General features: G+C 43.0%; 1 protein-coding gene across 1 annotated transcript in view; it reads right to left on the minus strand.

The window, feature by feature from the left end:
* EOGT (EGF domain specific O-linked N-acetylglucosamine transferase) overlaps positions 1-19,928 on the minus strand; it is a 40,102-nt gene that overhangs the window by 5,547 nt on the left and 14,627 nt on the right. The window contains exons 8-13 of the mRNA XM_029918522.1: positions 16,259-16,362; positions 7,614-7,706; positions 7,202-7,273; positions 6,970-7,056; positions 6,386-6,454; positions 1,934-1,995 (exon numbers count right to left, since the gene is read on the minus strand). Of these exons, the coding sequence (XP_029774382.1) occupies positions 1,934-1,995; positions 6,386-6,454; positions 6,970-7,056; positions 7,202-7,273; positions 7,614-7,706; positions 16,259-16,362 (487 nt within the window). The remainder of the gene's footprint in view (positions 1-1,933; positions 1,996-6,385; positions 6,455-6,969; positions 7,057-7,201; positions 7,274-7,613; positions 7,707-16,258; positions 16,363-19,928) is intronic.

Consider the following 19,928-nt stretch of genomic DNA (forward strand, 5'->3'; position numbering starts at 1 on the left):
TCTGAACTGAAAGTCGTGCCAATGAACTCCACTGAAATAAGGCTGGAGTAAGTATAACACTCGGAACATACGATGGGATTAGACCTCCTATTCTCTTCTTACCCAAAGTAAAAAAAAAAATTACCGAGATTCATTTTGGATTTAAGAAGAGAGTGTGAAACGCGAGGGTCTCCTCTTTAAAGAGCTTCCTCTCGAAGTGAACAAGAACCCCACGTTCCACACAGAGGAAGACAAGGGCCCCATGCGTGTGCCTCACACGAGGTACACATGCCTCCATTTCTTAAGGAATGCCAACTGATGCCACAAGAAGGGTGGCTAGTTGCCCAGGTAGAAATAACCCTGGAGTCACCAGCTGCGGAAAATGTATGAGGGTAAGGGGGCAGAGCTCCATCTACGACGTTAGTCCCACGTCCCCCAGACTGGCGATGTCTGGATTCATTGTCTCTCCTCCTTCATCCAGGAAACCATATGTATCCTTAAAAGCCAGTCAGTCAACAACAGAGCCTCCCAGTTCTTTCAGCCTGATGTCGGACCCTCTTCTTCCTTTCCGTGGCAATGATGGTAGTCACCATTGCTTGGTGTAATCTGTACAACAGTCTTAGTTTTGCCAACTTCAGAAGACCATTGGGAGAGAGAGAGGACATAAACCAAGTGAAGCATAATAGTGTCAACAAATCGTAGCTGTTCTTGAGATTGTTATTTATTCGTATTCATTGTCTATGGCCCTGAAGACAAGAGGCATGCCAGCCTCCACATCTGGATTCCTACTTCAAAGGCTGTGACCAGCTCATGGCAGACACGCGGTAAAGATGTATTGTATCAATGAGTGCATGCGTGATGAATAAGGTACAGAACTCCCATGCTAAGTTCTTTTTTTTTTTTTTAAGTAGGCTCCACAGAGCTTGAGCTCAACAGCCCTGAAGTCAAGAGTCACGTGCTCTACCGACAGAGCTGGAGAGATCCTGGCAATAATTGTGAGGCATATTCTGTCTTTCTAAGCCTTTTACTTAGGTTGGAATTTTAAAAGAAGTATGAATACTTTTTAATATTTTTAGAAACCCTGTATTATTCTTTGACCCTCAAATTATTCCCATATAACTAATTTTAGGTTAAGAGTTGAAATGTGGTGACTAACAGGACAAATTAGGCCAGTAACATTTTGAAAATTCAGTATTAGATGCCAACATTTAAAAATTCAGAAATTTCGGGCGCCTGGGTGGCTCAGTCGGTTAAGCATCCAACTTCAGCTCAGGTCATGATCTCGCAGTTCGTGGGTTCAAGCCTCGCATTGGGCTCTGTGCCGACAGCTCAGAGCCTGGAGTCTGTCTTCAGATTCTGTGTCTCCGTCTCTCTCTGACTCTTTCCTGCTCACGCTGTCTCTCTCTGTCTCTCAAAAATATAAAAGGCATTAAAAAAATTTTTTAAAAAAATTCAGAAATTTCAGGGGCACCTGGGTGGCTCAACAGGTTAAGCATCCAACTTTGGCTCAGGTCATGATCTCACAGTTTGTGCGTTCAAGCATTGTGTCAGGCTCTGTGCTGACAGCTTGGAGCCTGGAGCCTGCTTCGGATTCTGTGTCTCCCTCTCTCTCTGGCCCTCCCCTGTGCATGCTCTCTCTCCCTCTCTCAAAAATAAGCGTTTATAATAGTAATTAATAAAAATCAAAAATTTCAAATGAAAATCTGGATTCCTCACTCCTCTTGAGATGGGGTTGAAACATTTGGCCCCACAGAGCTGAAGAGCGACAGACTCTGCCAGAGGCCCTCACCTGCCCTGGGGCCATCCCCTGCCCACGACACTCCCTGAGGCTTCTGCCTGTCCCTCCCTGGTCTACCAGCACCAACAGTTACCATTCAAAAAATGCTTTTGATCTCTCATTAACTCAACCAAGCAAAAGATGACAGCATCTGCCCAAGCGTGAGGTGTCACTTACTTATACTTGTAATCCACAATCCGAACCTCAAGTGTAGATACTGTTTTCAGTGCATTTACCAGCTAGGGAAAAAAGAGAAACATTTAGAATTTCTTTTCTTTCTTTCTCTTCTGTTTTATTTTCCTTTGAGTCCTAAAATTTCTTATTTTCATACAAAATCTTTTCAGGTATTACATATCATTCAGGTCTAGTGTTTTGGCCCTTACATGAGTTCAAATGCAGATGTCACCCCTTGGTCACATTACTCTAGGGCCCTAAAATCCCGCTGCACTGGCCTGTCATTAGGGATGAAAGCAGCAAATTCATGACAGCAAAGTAGCACAGAGGCCACTAGGTCTTAGTTGCTACGGTTACTAGCTACTCCTTCACTTTCTCAATGTCTATTTGCTCGGCACCTACCTTGTTCCAGGCTTTATGTGAACCATTTTCTCCCTACCCATTATCTCACTTCAGACAAACCACTTGTGTTTAGGACCTTACCTTCTGAAAACACTAAATTCTTGGCAGAAACATGTTTTCAATACTTCTACACAGAAAGAAACAATTATTCTCTTAGCCAACAGAAAGTAAGAAAGTACGATTAATCTATTATCAGAAACACAGCCATGATTTCCTGAGTCCCTCACAATTAAGCCATCTTAACCGGACACTGTGGGTTGCTGCAGTTCAGGAAGTTTTGCTCGGATATCCTGTTGCCTGTGGTGTGCCCCGTACGACAGGGATGGTAACCAGAGTGTCCCTTCAGCTGTGCGGGCATCGCTCGGTGCTTTGGTGAATGTCGCTTAATCCTCATACAAGTCTCACACCAAGTAAACATTGTTATTATGCCTAATTTTATTAAATATCTTATTTTTTAATGTTTATTAATTTGAGAGAGAGAGAGAGAGTATGTGTGCACGTGAGCATGAGTGAGAGAGAGGGAGAGATGGAGGGAGAGACAGAGGGAGAGAGAGAATGCCAAGCAGGTTCCTCATGGCGCGGGCCCTGATGCAGGGCTCGATCTTATGAACTGTGAGATTATGATGTGAGCTAAAATCAAGAGCTGTATGCTTAACCAACGAGTCACCCAGGCACCGCAAAGATTTTATTTTTGATTAATCTCTACATCCACCATGGGCCTCAAACTTACAACCCTGAGATTAAGTTACATGCTCTACGTCCAAGCCAGCCAGGTGCCTCTGTATGCCTATTTTTAAATGAAACAACACAAGCTTAGAGATATTAACGACCTTTCCCAGAATCTCCAGGCTAGCAAATGGCACTGCTAAAACTAAATCTAGGGCATCTGACCCCAGAACCTGTGTCCTTAACGAGCATCCTGTATTATTAAAAGCATTATTTATTAAATGCAACATATCCAACCAATTTATTAAAAGCAACATATCCAACCAATCCCCTCCCGTGTGTGCAAATGCGGGTGCACGCACACCCACACTGCCCCCCGCCCTCCCCCAGAATGGAAGTTTGTGTCTCTAGACAGCCCTTGAACTCCCGTAAATATGCTGCTTATGTGAAGGAGCTGAAGGAGTGAGGAGAGATTAGAATCCGTTTTTCAGGAGGGAACTAATCCCGGGACATGAGCCCGGGTCCTGTAATAAGATGGGTCCACATAAAACGAATCACTTGTTTCAGAGGACCTCTGGCAAACAGGCTCTTGTTCACAATTTATAGTCACACGTGGAGATGGACAGAACTCTCTGACATGATCATTCCAACCTTGAGGGTGGGCAGGAAGGCAGGAACCAACATCCAATGAGAGCATGGGGAGTTTGAGATCTATTCACAATCAAGGTAGAGTCGAATGTGCTTTCTTCTGTGCTTGGTAGCTGCATTTTCAAGTGATGCCAATCACTGACACAAAAGCGGCCAGTGGGTGCTCTTTGGCTTGGAGTTCAGATCTGAACTGCCAGGTCTCACCTCTGGGCAACACAGTGCGGGCAATCTGTGTGACCGTCTGGGAACACAACCATGGCTGAACCGCAGTACCCACTGGCACCGCCCCTTTCCACTGGCACCGCCCCTTTCCACTGGGCCTCTTCCCAGGGGCTGGATGGATGTGTTCCTTAGCCAGCCTTCCAGACGGACTGGGAGCCAAGGTGTGTCAGCCTCCTTTAACATCTCTGGTTAAGAAGCAGGCTCAGACTCTAACGACCTTGGCTCACCTCTGTCTCCATCATTCTGCTCACTAGCTGCATGATTTTCGCCATGTTTTTTCATCTCTAAGCCTCAGTGTTCTTTTCTAAAACAGAGGATAATAATAAAAGATGTACCTCACAGTGTGCTGGACGCACTGGGGAACATACAGCAATATTCTGGGCACATAATTAGCACTCTATAGATCTGTTACCTAACATGTACTATTGGTCTGCCTGTCCGTGAGGCTTCCATCCATTTGCCCAATATGGCATCACTTGATACATTTTTATTTCCAGGTCTTTAAAACATATACACACTCTCTTTTATTCCACCCATAACTTAAAATCAATGTCTCATTACACCATATGTTCATGTCCTCCATATCCATGTGGATCTCAAGACACTAAATGAATAATTTGATCAGCCAGGTAGGCATCCAAACTAATTTGTGTAAAACATTTTACCCATCCATTTCACCTACCCCCAACCCCTCCTACTAAGTTTTCTCATCTCAATTCCACTGACTTGCTCAAGCTAAAAGCCTGGAGTTCACCCTTGATCCTCAGTGCCTGGCCTGACCGAGCGGGTTCCTACTATTCCGCCAGGAAGTGTCCCAGACCCGATCTCTGAGACAGATCTTAAATCCATTTACTTTGTCATCTCTGCTGTCATCCCCTTCGTCCAAACTAGCTCTGGGGCCACAGTGACAGCTCTGCATGATGCCCCCTGTTCCTACTCTTAACATTCAGGGTGGTTTACAAATAAATGAATGAGCCAGTTCCTGTCTCTGCCTGTGTATTTGTTTCCTATTAGCTGCTACAACAAATCACCACGGACTCCGCAGCTCACAGCAACACAACTGACCCACTCACTGTTGTGTAGAACAGCAGTCACACAGTGACACTGATGGCTGCCCACAGGGCTGTGCTCCTTCTGGGAGCTTTGTTTCCAGCTTCTAGAAGCCATCGCATTCCTTGGCTCAGGGTCTCTTGCTCCATCTTCAAGGCCAGGGATGTGGCATCTCTGGGGGAGAAGGCTTAGAGCCCGTTTGTGATTCATCAGGCCCTGCTGGATAAGCCAGGCTCATCTCTCCATTTTCAGGCCAGCTGATGAGCAACCTTAATTTCGCCTACAAGCTCAGCATCCCTCTGCCACATAACCTAATCTCGTCACAGCTTCTAGGGATTCGGATGGGGACATCTTTTGGAGGGGGCCCATTATTCTGACTACAACACCCTGCCAGAAACCTCCTAGTGGCTCTCCTACACTGGATAGAACCCATCCATCTTGTCTGCCAGGCCTATGGAGTTGAGAGCATATGGGACCTCCCTACCTCCTGCCTGACTTCTCTGACCTCTTCTGAGGTCACCCCTACCTTCCCTGCTGCTCTACAGCTGTGCTGGTGATCTCTCCATTCCTAGAGCCTCTGGAGCCCTGGACATCCCGGACCATCTGCTTCTGCCTGGGAGGCCCTCTCTGTGGCTGGCTTCTTACTGATGAGGCCTCTCCAGACGTCTCGCCTGATTGCTTCCTCTTCTTCTGGCATCTCTGGCCCCTCTACCACATCACCTTGTTTTACTTCCTTTGTGGCACTTATCACTACCTGAAAACACCTTACTTATGGACCTGTTTACCCGGACAGCATAAGCTCCATGAGGGCAGAGAGATCACTTGTCTTGTCCTCTATTATAGCTCCAGGGCCTAGAGCGCAACCCAACACATACCAGGTGCCCAACACATTTTTGTAGAATCAATCACACTACTGTGAGAACATCTTCCAGCCAGGCTGTTATAGGCAAGGGCCCTGCATGGTGATCTTATCTCAGTTAATACAGTTTAAGAGTTATGCTGACAAAATGAAGTGCAAAACGTAAGAGGAGAGTAATTTCCAGGACACACAGACACGAAAAGAATAGAGATCTTTGAAGTGAGTCGGCCCCTGGATGTCACAGTATTGCCACACTCCACCAATCACCTCTAAAAAGATACTCCTGCATTTTTGCCACGAGTTTGTCCAGCGGCAGAATGTCCGGCAATCGAGGGCAGTAAGGCAGGACTCAGAGACAGCACCTGCCTCTGTTTCCACTCTGAGTTGTGGCAAGCAAACGTTTACAAGAAGGCGAAGCTGGTTTGGGCAATGGGTGGTTTGTTGACTCCGAGTCCAATAAATGAACTGGGCATAGCCGTCAAACTTTCCTAGAAGCTAATAGTTTCAATCAAAGCATTTAATGCAGTGTGGAAAAAAAAATTAAGCACATTAGTTACAGGAAGTTAAATTCAGTATGATGGTATTAAAAATGCATACCAGAAACTAACCTCGTTTTGGTTTAGTATTTTCCGGTACTCTGTGCTCCGTGCAAGAATGGTGACTCGGATTTTTCCGTCCTGTAATCAAGAGGAAAAGGCAAAATGATGCTGTATATGCCTGCACAGATGAATGAATACTAGAAGCCAAAATGTGATTTTCACAGAGATGAAACTTAATCAAGATACAAGGAAACTAGAACTTGTTTAGCCTGATTCCTCCAGACTTCCCTCAGGAAATAAAACTGCACCCATTTTACCCACAGAAGACAAAACTTGTTCACTACACTACTATTTGACTGGCTGGGTGGAATTTGTGGCCGAGGATTGTGGCTTAGGTGGGGGTTGGGGTCTTCGAAGAGCAAGGAGATGTAGGGAAAGACAGGAAGAAGGGAATAGAGAAAGCAGCACATTCTTCCACTGTCCCTTAGTTCATCTGTCATAGGTGGTGACGTCTGATTTTGAATCACTCCCGGCAAGAAACTGTTAACCCAGAAGACACTCTCTTCCGCTGATTTCTGTTTCCGCAAAGGTGGCATTGATTTTTACTTCGGGTGAAGTCAGGTCCAAGTCAGAACCTAGAATGTACTCCTTACCTTGGGGCCCTCCTGGGTGATGTTCAGTCTGTGCAGCACGTGCTGGGAAAATGCCCTGAATAACCCCGTGTTTTGACAGCCAGATATCTAACAAAAAACAATAATTCATGTTACAATGAGTAATTTCACATTCCTATTTAAGATGTTCTCAAGTTACAAAGAAATGTCTAACTTAAAATCTATCCAGAATAGGTGGATAAATATGAATATTAACACTTGGTGACGTGCTTACCAAAGGGGTATTATAGAACAGCCCATATCGCATCCGGGGGAGTAGGGAAAAAATAGCTTCTTTAAAACACACCTAGGAAGGAAGGCATCATACAAGGTAAGAGAGCACAATGTGCACACCACCCCAAAACAGTATTTACAGTTACAGAAAATAAATTTTAATTAATCTTTTTGCATTAAAATATTTTGAACAGCAAACTATTTCTTAAGTGAAAATCATAATTTTGGGAAAGCTAAAGGGAAAAGTTTTGTAATGTTACATAGTCAAAAACAATTATTCTAGTTATAAAAAAAGGAAACTACAAAGTCAAAAATCAATGGTAATAGCTAATAGAAACTTATATTAAATATTTGATGAGTGATTCATCTGCAATGACTATTTTTTTGAGACATTTCAGGAAAGTTTCCAGTACCCTTTTGGAATCATAAGTTTTCAAATGTATGACATCATAATCAGTAAATGCTCTCCACGTGTCAGAGAATAGGTCACCATAGCCATAGGAGCTCTGAAAGTGGAAACAAAATCAGTTAGAGCCATGAAAGGATGCAATATGGTTTTTTAAAAATGCAACAAAATACTCAAATAAGCTTGTCAGTGTTAAGAACTAATGATGCTAAACCAGCTCATAAAATCCACATAAGAAAAATGAATTTTCAACTTGGGCCTGAGCAAATACCTAATTTGATGGAATGTCATCAGAAATAATCACCACAGAGGCGCCTGAGTGGCTCAGTCAGTTAAGCATCTGACTTTGGCTCAGGTCATGATCTCACAGTTTGTGAGTCTGAGCCCCACATTGGACTCTGTGCTGACAGCTCAGAGCCTGGAGCCTGCTTTGCATCGTGTGTGTCTCTCTCTGCCCCTCCCCTGCTCATGCTCTGTCTCTCTCACTTCCAAAAATAAAATAAACATTAAAAAAATTTAAAAAAAAGAAGTAATCACCACAGTGATAATCTTAGTTTGCTAAGTTTTTCTTTTTTTTATTAAAAAAATTTTTTTAAGTGTTTATGTATTTTTGAGAGAGACAGAGAGACAGAGACAGAGCATGAACAGGGGAGGGGCAGAGAGAGAGGGAGACACAGAATCCAAAGCAGGCTCTAGGCTCTGAGCTGTCAGCACAGAGCCCTATGCAGAGCTCAAACTCACAGACCACAAGATCATGACCTGAGGCGAAGTCAGCTGTTCAACCAACTGAGCCACCCAGGTGCCCCAACATTTTGTATTTCTACTCTGTCGGTCTTATCTTCACATCTCTGCATAGTAGTTGGTGTGGGTTTTTTCCCCAGTGAATCTTCTATCCAAATCATAGACCTAGACAACACCATTTGTACACAGTAGGATAATTCACTAAGCAAAAACAATTAGAGTAAGTAGAATACACTTTTGAAAAGAAATTTCAAAGCAAGAAAATGCCTTGGAAGTTGTAACATTAAAATATGATGAACATTTTCCTACAAAATGATCTCACTGACCAGAGAGTAACACATGATAATTCTCCATTAACATCAAGAGTAATAATAATTATAATAGCATCTTGCGTATTTCCTACATCTCAGGCATGGTTTTAAGCACTTAAAATTATTAACACCCCACAAACTTAATGAGCTAGGGGATATCATTATCCCCATTTTACAGATGAGGAAACTGAGATACAAATTTAAGTAATTTGCATAAATGGCAGCCTGGTGTGTTTGCAGGGCTGAGATTAAATCCAGTTGGTTTGGTTCCAGATTCCAAGCTTTTAACCTCTGCACACAACTGTCTCTTAGAGGAAAATGGTTCTTTCTAGTACATTTACCAAATGCATTTCATTTTTGCAAAGTAGAAATTAATTACATGCTCCATCAGCCAAAGGAAGGAGATCAATTTCTTTCAAAATGGTATAACTTAGACTGAAAAATTCAGCCAAAGGAAATAAGAACCATGTATTGTAGGTTCACATGCAAAGCCTACAGTTGGTTACACATTATGTTCATGTCTTTTTTATCATTATAGCAATTCTTTCTTCAGATTATGAAATTCTTATGTTGCACATATTTGCTATTTCAAAGTTACTGAGAACCGTTAGATGTAATGATAATAAGGGCCCCTCTCAACACCATCAAAAATATAATGTCCCTATTCTGGCTCAATAATAAATAAAGGGCAATTAAAAGAGTGATTCGAGACAGTTTCTTGAGATAAAATACTTGAGATAAAATATACCTCTGAAAGGAAAATTTAATAGTAAAATATAGCAATCCTGACTGATCCCTTTTCAGGGAAATCATGTATTATTCAGTAACAACCACCTCCAAAAGGTTCTTTTCCACATTCCTCAGCTTCAGGTTATCGGCCATAGGGGCAGGGCTTCTTTCTAGTCTCATGACGAAGAATATTTGGATGTTCTTGAGGAGGCCATAAAATTTCCTCGTGTGTATGTCTCCAATTGAAACATGCACACAACCTATGACTTAGAAAGTCTACTTGTAGGAATATGTCCTCCAGAAAAGCTGGAATGAGTGTATAAAGACACATGCATGTGGGAAGGCTGTTCACCGCATTTCAATAAATAGCAAAAAAAAAATGGCAACACACAAAGTATGATGAGGGGGGCAGGACATAATACACGCATTGACGCAGGTGCTGAATATCCATAGTATCTGCTGAATATCACGTAACCACTAAAACCAAATTAATGACCCTAAAAGTACCCCCTGGGATGCATACCCCTGATATATATGTACAGTACTAAGCCAGCATATGAGAGAGCATATTTTCTGTAAGGATATAATATAAACAAACACACCCTTACATAAAGTTCATTACAGACCCTCACATAGATTTTGTAGAAGATACATTCATATTTGCTAAAGTAAAGTCTTGCACAGGACTCCCACACATGTTAACCACAGTTGGTTACTTTTGAGGAAAATGGAGAAGAGGAAGAAGGGAAGGAGACCTTTTTCTTTTTCTTTCTTTCTTTCTTTTTTTTTTACATCCATATGACTTATTATTTTTTTTAATGTTTATTTTTAGGAGAGAGAGAGTATGCGAGTGGGGCGGGGGGACACAGAAGGGGAGAGAGGACCTAAAGCAGGCTCTGTGGTAACAGCACAGAGCCCAATGTGGGGCTCAAACTCAGGAACTGTGAGATCAGGACCTGAGCCAGAGCCGGATGCTTAACCCCAAAAGAGGGAGGGAACAGCAGGGTGGCAAACCTGCTCAGCTAAACGCATCCTGCCTTTCCTTGCCAGTCATGGTCAGCCTGCCCTGACATCACGTGCCCAGTTAAGTGAGTCACCTGAGACTTCATGGTGGCCATGTATCCCGTCTACACTTGCCAGCAGGTGCAGAGAAGGGGAAGGCTGTAGAAGGTGCTCGGTTTAACTCGGTCCACTTGAGAAAGAAATGGAAAAGCATGCAAACAACTAGATATAAGGAAGCTTCTGGCAAGTGTTCAGAAAACTTTCTATCAACTTAACAGGATGTGCAGGGAACTACAGGGATGGGAGGGGGCACTGTGGTTTCAGGGCACAGGACGGGGGTCTGACTGCCTGGACTGGAACCCTGACTCTACCCTTTGCTGACTGTGCTCTCTTAGAACACCTGTCTGCTGCTCACAGCCTCAGCTTCCTCATCTGTAAACCAAACTCATAAAAACCCTACTCCCCAAAGAGTTCTAAGCATTCAGTGACATACCATAGGGTGTAATTAAGAAAAAAAAAGGCACAACAAGGGGCGCCTTGGTGGCTCAGTCGGGTAAGTGTCCGACATTGGCTCAGGTCATGATCTCACGGTTTGTGAGTTTGAGCCCCACACTGGGATCTGTGCTGACAGCACAGAGCCTGGAGCCTGCTTTGGATTCTGTGTCTTCTTGTCTCTCTGCCCCTCCCCTGCTCATGCTCTGTCTCTCTCTTCTCTCTCAAAACTAAACATTAAAAATAAATAAATAAACAAATAAACAAACAAATGTATGTCAAAAAAATTTAAAAAAAAAAAGCACCACAACCCTGAATTAATTATCAGGGCTTCTAATAGGACTATGGCCTAGAAGCACTGGTAGAAAGAGAAGAGAAAGCAACTGTTGCACCCTTTGCTCACAAAAGCATTTTCAAGAAATGAAACTGTCATGGTAGCAAAACTGTAACGTGAGAAGGAAGCGTAAATACTTGCGAAGAAGAAAATCAAAAGAGAGCATTATTAGCAGGCCAAGAATTATCAACCAATTCTCATCAGACTTCAAATCAAAGTACAAGTCTATGGAGCAGTGATACAGGAACCCTTTCTACGCAGCACCACTCCGAGCCTCATATCTGTGAATAAAACCCATGAGTGAAACCACTTCCACTTCTGCACGAGAACCTGACTTTGGTTAACTGTGTGGCTCTGCTGTCTGGAAATGAAGACGGCAGGGGTCAACTGTGTTTCTAGGTAACATTGCTGGTGATTTAAAAAAAATTTTTTTCAAAATTGTTTTTGAGATAGGAGGCCAACATGGCGGAGAAGTAGGGGGATCCGTACTTCCTGTTTCTCTCAAACAAAAAAGGGCTGAAGCTAAAGGACTCTGAACCCCAAGAGTCTGGGAGAAAAGAAGACAGAGTCTACAAGGAAGAAAACGAGAACGTAGCCGCATAGGTGCGTGACTGCGAACTGGGGGAGATAAAACAGAGGTGTGGAGGGGAGGGATCCCCTCTGCACAGAGACCAAGGGAAGAGAAAGAGCCAGTGGAGAAGCATAGGTCTGTATCTGGACAAGACAAAGACCTCGGACCAGACCCATCATCCCATCTCTAAGTGCAAGGCTTTCTTTCTTTGGACTGGGGCCGGCTGTCCTGTTTGCACGCCTGGGGAGGAGGGGAGTCACATCCAGGTTCGGTGGTACCTCAGGGGCCAGTCCACAGCTGGAGGAACCAGTCCCCTGCCCTGAAGGGCTGCGGCTCTTGGGATTACATTTTGGGCGGCAACATTAACCCAAACGGAGTGGGAGTTTAAAATGCAGCTAAACGTGGGACAGGAGGTGGCTGAGCGAGGCGGCCTGCCTTGTCTGCACCGCAGCACAGTGAGGACGGATCCAAAGGGGTGACTTGGGACACCTGGTCTCTGAAGAAGGGACTGGGGGAGTCGCCATTTTTCTCCCTACAACCACCAAGGTGGGGCCTCAGGAATAAGTCTTCAGGGCCCAAAGCCAGCGTCACTTTGATTCACAAACCAGCCAGAGACCCAGCTAAAAAAGAGAAGTACAGGCCAATATCCCTGATGAATATGGATGGAAAAATCCTCAACAAGATACTAGCAAATCGAATTCAACAGCATAAAAAAAGAATTATTCACCATGATCAAGTGGGATTCATTCCTGGGTTACAGGTCTGGTTCAATATTTGTAAATCAATCGACGTGATACAGCATATTAACAGAAGAAAAGATAAAAACCATATGATCCTGTCAATAGATGCAGAAAAAGCATTTGGCAAAAAACAGCATCCTTTCTTAATAAAGAACCTCGAGAAAGTCAGGATAGAAAGAACTTACTTAAACATCATAAAAGCCATTTATGAAAAGTCCACAGCTAATATCATCCTCAGTGGGGAAAAACTGAGAGCTTTCCCCCTGAGATCAGGAACACGACAGGGGTGTCCACTCTCACCACTGTTGTTTGACAGTGTTGGAAGTCCTAGCATCAGCAATCAGACAACAAAAGGAAATAAAAGGCATCAGAATTGGCAGATAAAGTCAAACTTTCATTTTTCTCAGAAAACATGATACTCTACATGGAAAACCCAAAAGACTCCACCAAAAGTCTGCTAGAACTGATCCATGAATTCAGCAAAGTCGCAGAATACAAAATCACTGTACAGAAATCGGTTGCATTTTTATATACCAATAATGAAGCAACATAAAGAGAAATCAAGAAACTGATCCCATTCACAATTGCACCAAAAACCATAAAATACCTAGGAATAAACCTAACCAAGGATGTAAAAGATACATAGGCTGAAAACATATGAAGGAAATTGAAGAAGATACAAAGAAATAAAAAAACATCCCATGCTCATGGATCGGAAGAATAAATATTGTTAAAATGTCATTATTACCCAAAGCAATCTATACATTCAATGCAATCCCAATAAAAATTGCACCAGCATTCTTCTCAAAGCTAGAACAAGCAATCCTAACATTTGTATGGAACCACAAAAGACCCTGAATAGCCAAAGTAATATTGAAGAGGAAAACCAAAACGGGAAGCATCACAATCTCAGACTTTAGCCTCTACTACAAAGCTGTCATCATCAAGACAGTATGGTGTCGGCACAAAAACAGACACACAGACCACTGGAATAGAATAGAGAACCCAGAACTGGACCCACAAATGTATGGCCAATTAATCTTTGACAAAGCAGGAAAGAAATGGAAAAAAGACAGACTCTTTAACAGGTGGTGCTGGGAGAACTGGACAGCAACATGCAGAAGAATGAAACTAGACCACTTTCGTACACCATACACAGAAGTAGACTCAAAATGGATAATGAACCTGAATGTGAGACAGGAAACCATCAAAACCCTAGAGGAGAAAGCAGGAACAACTTCTTTGACCTCAGTCACAGCAATTTCCTACTTGACACATCTCCAAAGGCAAGGGAATCAAGAGCAAAAATGAACTATTGGGACCTCCTCAAGATAAAAAGCTGAATGGCAAAGGAAACAATCAAACAAAACTAATAGGCAACCAACGGAATGGGGAAAGATAGCTGCAAATAACACATCAGATAAAGAGCTAGTATCCAGAATCTACAAGGAACTCACCAAAGTCCACACCCAAAAAATGAATAATCCAGAAATGAGAAGAAGACATGAACAGACACTTCTCCAAAGAGGACATCCAGATGGCCAACAGACACATGAAACGATGCAAAGCATCACTCATCATCAGGGAAATACAAATCAAAACCACATTGACATACCACCTTCACACTGGTCAGAGTGGCTAAAATGAACAAATCAAGAGACTATAGATGCTGGCGAGGATGTGGAGAAACAGACATCCTGGCACACTGTTGGTGGGAATGCAAACTGGTGCAGCTGCTCTGGAGAACAGGACAAAGATTCCTCAAAAAATTAACAGAACTCTCCTAGGACCCAGCAATAGCACTGCTAGGAATTTACCCAAGGGTACAGGAGTGCTGATGAAAGGAGCACATGTACCCAATGTTTATAGCAGCACTTTCAACAACAGCCAAATCACAGAAGGAGCCTAAATGTCCATCAACTGATGAATGGATCAAGAAGATGTGGTTTATCTATACAATGGAATACTACATGGCAATGAGAAAGAATGAAATCTGGCCATTTGTAGCAATGTGGATGAAACTGAAGGATATTATGCTAAGTGAAATAAGTCACTCAGAGAAAGACAGACATATATTTTCAGTCATATGTGGATCTTGAGAAACCTAACAGCAAACCATGGGGGAGGGGGAAGGGGAGAAAACAGTTATATAGAGCGGGAGAGAGGAAAACCACAACAGACTCTTAAAGACTTAGAAGACACTGAGGGTTGGTGGGGGGTGGGGAGAGGCGAAAGTGAGTGATGGGCATTGAGGAGGGCACTTGTTAGGATGAGCACTGGGTGTTGTATGGAAACCAATTTGACAATAAATTATATTAAAAAATAAATATTAAAAAAAGAATACAAAAGAAAAAATTGTTTTTGAAAGAGAGAGAGAGAGAGAGAGAGAGAGAGAGAGAGAGAGCGCGTGCATGAGCACACATGAGCTGGGGATGGGTAGAGAGAGTCCTAAGCAGGCTCCATGCCCAGCATGGAACCCAATGCAGGGCTAGATCCCACAAACCTGTGATATCCCAACTTGAGCCAAAAGCAAGAATCAGAAGCTCAACCGACTGAGCCCCCCAGGGGCCCCTGTTTGTGATTTTAAAAGACGCTTGATGGGCACATTGATCTGGACTGGAAAGGGCACAATGAGTCTTGGAGTTGGCTGTCTCTTCTGGGGATCCTGGGGCTCTGCCAATGCAGCTGGTGAAGGGCATATTGGCCTCTGGGGGACATGAGGACAGGTGTCTGTACCTGCCTCAGGTGGATCCCTGCCCATTGCTCCTGAGCTGTGTTGTTCAGGCTTCTGGAAGGACTCTTCCTTGAAGATATGCCTGAAGCTGCCCTGCCTGCAAGAGTGTTCTCAACAGACTTGTGCAAAAACAGGGGTCTATGAGCATCTTGTGAGCTGGTATGTCTAGTTGAACGTTAGATGATCTCTTAGTGACAGGCTCTCATGTACATCATAGACCACTTGTCCCATCATTACCACAGTCACAGTCACCACATGGAACACACACACTATGTGCCAGCACATCGTCACATACTGTATCACTCGCTGTATCACTCATCCATGACACTGAGGCAGATAACAGAATTTCCCACTTCACAGCTGAGTGTACGGGGGCACCCTGGAGGTCACCTTGCCAGATGGAAGGGCCGGACAAGGGAAGATGGAGAAGGGAATAAAGATCTTGCTAGAAACAAGCAAATAGCAGGTATAATTCAACACATGTATTTATGTTGATGCCTAAGAGTTGCCCTGGGTAGGGACCTGAAACACACAGCACAATCTGGGATCAAGCAAATAGCAAAGGAAAGCCACAGTTAAGCAAAGGTAGACGGTAATTACAGGAGGCCACGCTGTAAAACAGAGACAAGCTGTCCCCATGTGAGTCGGGTAGGAGGTCACAGATGTTAAGCAAATGACAGTCTGCACATGTCCGTCTCAGAGAAACACTGAGCACAAGTCTCTGGAGCTTCACCTGCCCAGAGGGGGAAGGAAATCTTCCAATGCTTCGTTCCAAAATTCAAAGAACAAAGATATATATATACACGCAAATGTACCTGCCCATATGTACGCATGCATGTAAATGCGCGTGTACACATTCACAGCCATCTGCACAGGTGTGTACATGTGTGTATATTTAAATGTGTATGTGTTAGAAAATTCCATTTCACCACATCAGAGTCACACATTTCTGAGCCAGGCAAAGACAAAGCTGAGGTGGAGAACATGTTCTCACTTACGGTGTCCCACATCACGATGTACACATCCGTACTGAAGGAATTGTTAACGTGCTGAGTAATATAGAGGTTGATAAAATCACAGAAGTGGTGATACATGTTAACACCTGGGATTGGAAAAAAGAAATTGATGTTAATTAACCCCAAAGAGCAAAGGATTAAACAATTTTTATTCCACCCCATCTATTTATAGTGTGATAGATTTTTAGCTGAAAATAATTGGGAGGAAAATGTAAGAGTTTTTCTAAACTCAAAAAAAAAAAATCTGTACTTGGGAAGTCCTCAATTAACTAGTTTGGGTTCAAAAATTCACTTTATAATTATCTATTTAGAAATCAGGAATGCATTTTCCTAAATATACACTAAGAAACAAATGAGTGGTAAATTCCAGGAAAAAAATGGGGTAGAACTATAAAGCCATAAAGAGTAATTTTATTTTTTATGATCACTTATTTTTTGAAGTCAATTAAGCAATAGTATTTATCATAGAAGTATTGACAACAATGGTATTATTAACATTTGGTATTTTTCATTCCTGTCTTTTTTTCCCCTATATAATCACTATTTATAGCATTGCTTCTTGGGAAAATATTAACCAACTATCATTTAAAAGGGCTGAGTGTCTCATGTTCTAATTGAAAGAGCATGAACTTTGGAGTCTGAGGAACCGCTGAATCCCAGCTCAGCCATTCAGGAGCAACGTTTTCAGGAGAGTTGATAAAGTCCCTAAGCTTTAGCTTCTCTAAGAGAAATAGGAAATCCTTCTATTTAGGTGCCAGCTTTGTTTGAAGCAATCCAAAGAAAATGTACCTAAAATAGCCAGCCTCGTGCCTGGCACAGAGTGAAACTGTAGTGAAAACCACCTGGATCCTGCTGGGTCAGATAGGGAGGAAGAGAGTGTGTGTGCAGCCATTTGTAAGTTTGTAAGTCTGTCACTAAAAAGAAACCAAACGTGTGCTCTTTCAACTTAGGTATGCAGGACCCATATCCAAACTGGCAATATGCAGATATAATTGGGATGAAATTCCAAGAACTGACATTCAAAATACGCACTTTGGGGTGCCCGGGTGGCTCAGTCCATTATGTGTGCGACTTCAGCTGAGGTCATAATCTTATGATGCATGGGTTTGAGCCCCATACTGGGCTCTGTGCTGACAGCTCGGAGGCTCTGCTTTGGATTCTGTGTGTCTCTCTCTCTGCCCCTCCCCTGCTTGCATTCTTTCTCTCTCTCAAAACTAAACATTAAAAAAAAATTTTAAATATTGTTTCATTTTTATCATCTATTTTTTTTAAATGTTTTATTTATTTTTGATACAGAGAGAGACAGAGGATGAGAGGGGGAAGGGCAGACAGAGGAGACACAGGACCAGAAGCAGGCTCCAGGCTCTGAGTTAGCTGTCAGCACAGAGCCTGACACGGGGCTCAAACCCACGAACGTGAGATGTGACCTGAGCCGAAGTCGGAGGCTTAACCGACTGAGCCACCCAGGCGCCCCTAAAAAAATTTTTTTAAACATGCACTTGTAAAGAAAAACAGTGACTCTCAAAACCAGAAATCATAAAATATTCTGACTTCATTCCATAGTGAATAATAATGTTGTGTGCTAGAAAATAAGAGTTAAAAATAGTCAGTTTACAGAAGTCAGGTCATTACGCTGTACATCTTAAAGTTATACAGTGCTCTATGTCCATTACATCTCAATAAAACAAAAAAGAAGAGAAAAAATTCTTTTTAGACTGGTATCTTATTTTTTTTAATTTTTTAAACGTTTATTTATTTTTGAGAGAGAGACAGAGTGTGAGCGGGGGAGGGCCAGAGACAGTGGGAGACAGAATATGAAGCAGGTTCCAGGCTCTGAGCTGTGAGCACAGAGCCCAATGTGGGGCCTGAACCCACGGACTCCAAGATCACAAACTGAGACAAAGTCAGACACCCAACTAACTGAGCCACCCAGGCACACCTACACTGGTATCTTAGAGGAATATTTGGAAAGACTCCTTTATGCATTCAGAAGAACTTGGCAAAGAGCATGTTTTCAAATTAATAAGAAAAAGAAGGTTCTATGACAACACATCCTTATGGCCAGGGGAGCACACATGAGCTCTCCATGCATCCTCCAGCAAGTTTGTAACAGGTACTGAGGAACGCAGCACAGACCAGTGCTTGGTATTACAGGGATTTACCAAGGATGGAGAAAACATGGGTCCTGTGCTCAAGAAATGTGCCCCTGAGTGAGCTGTGTTCTGCAGAATGCTCATTCTCTGATGGTAAGAGTCAATGCGGAAAGGGTACTGGGATGAGGGTCTAAGTCAGAAGAAAAAAGTAGAGTCACAGGAACATAGGAAAGAAACAGCCCGGGTCTATGCTAGCCTATTATTCCTACTTTACACATTTTACTGCCTGAGTAGGGGCATCCATTTAACAGCTCATGATTATCCACCTCTTTCATAGGCAGATTACAGAGTTTTCTTTGCCTCTTTTCTTCTTATTTTAAATTTTTTAAAATGTTTTATTTATTTTTGAGAGAGAGAGAGAGAGAGAGTGCGTAAGCACAGGAGAGTCAGAGAGAGAGTCACAGAATCTGAAGACAGGCTCCAGCTTCTGAGCTAGCTGTCAGCAAAGAGCCCGATGCAGGGGTCGAACCCAAAACTGCTAGATCATGACCTGAGCCGAAGTCGGACACTTAACTGACTGAGCCACCCAGGCGTCTTTGCCCCTTTTCAATGTGCATTTTTAAAACATGAGTCAGGATCTCGAACCTAGCATTTTTGCTCTTATTTCCAAAACCTCAACAGGTCTGATTTCTGAATCTAATACTTTGTTAATATAAGAATTACAGCTTCAGAAAACAGAGCACATTAAAAATATAATCAATAAATTACAGTAATTCTGAAATATTTGTGACAGAGGGCTCTCTATATTTCACTGGAAGCCCAGCCCCTCATGCATTTTGCATGGCATAATATTTCACTGGAAGCCCAGCCCCTCATGCATTTTGCATGGCATAATAATCTTTATCTCTTTTAAAGTCTACTTTTCATTTAGAGAGAGAGATAGAAAGGAAGCAGGTGAGGAGCAGAGAGAGAGAGAGAGAGAGAGAGAGACAAAATCCCAAGCAAGGTCCATGCTGTCAGCACAGAGTCCACGCAGGGCTGACCTCACAAACTGTGAGATCATAACCTAAGCAAAGTCAAGAGTCGGACACTTAACTGACTGAGCCACCCATGTCCCCCATGATCTTTATCTCTTATACTAAGACACATAATATAGCACAATCTACCTTTCTCCTCTCCCAGGCAACTGGTTCACAAAGTTAAAGCTGTCCTTACAAGTTGAGAGTCAGAAGCTATAGGTACAAATGGGAAAATAATCCTACCTTTAACTTTCCCCCAATAATATACTGTACTGCTAACTTCCAGAGGAATTTTCAGTTTCCTTCAGTCATGGAATGTGTATGCCCAGATCGCAATATCGTCCCCCAAAACCAGAGACCACCAGGGAGACCGAGTCACGCATGCAAAAGCAAAGGGCATTTATTACGGGCTTAAGTTTGCCGGGCTTAAGCTCAGGATCACAGACTTCACCAGTGCAGTGGATCTGTGCTGAGAGCCCGGGCTTAAGCCCGTAATAAATGCCCTTTGCTTTTGCATGCGTGACTCGGTCTCCCTGGTGG

Source organism: Suricata suricatta, chromosome 12 (genome assembly GCF_006229205.1).
Source record: "Suricata suricatta isolate VVHF042 chromosome 12, meerkat_22Aug2017_6uvM2_HiC, whole genome shotgun sequence".
NCBI classification, from domain to species: domain Eukaryota; kingdom Metazoa; phylum Chordata; class Mammalia; order Carnivora; family Herpestidae; genus Suricata; species Suricata suricatta.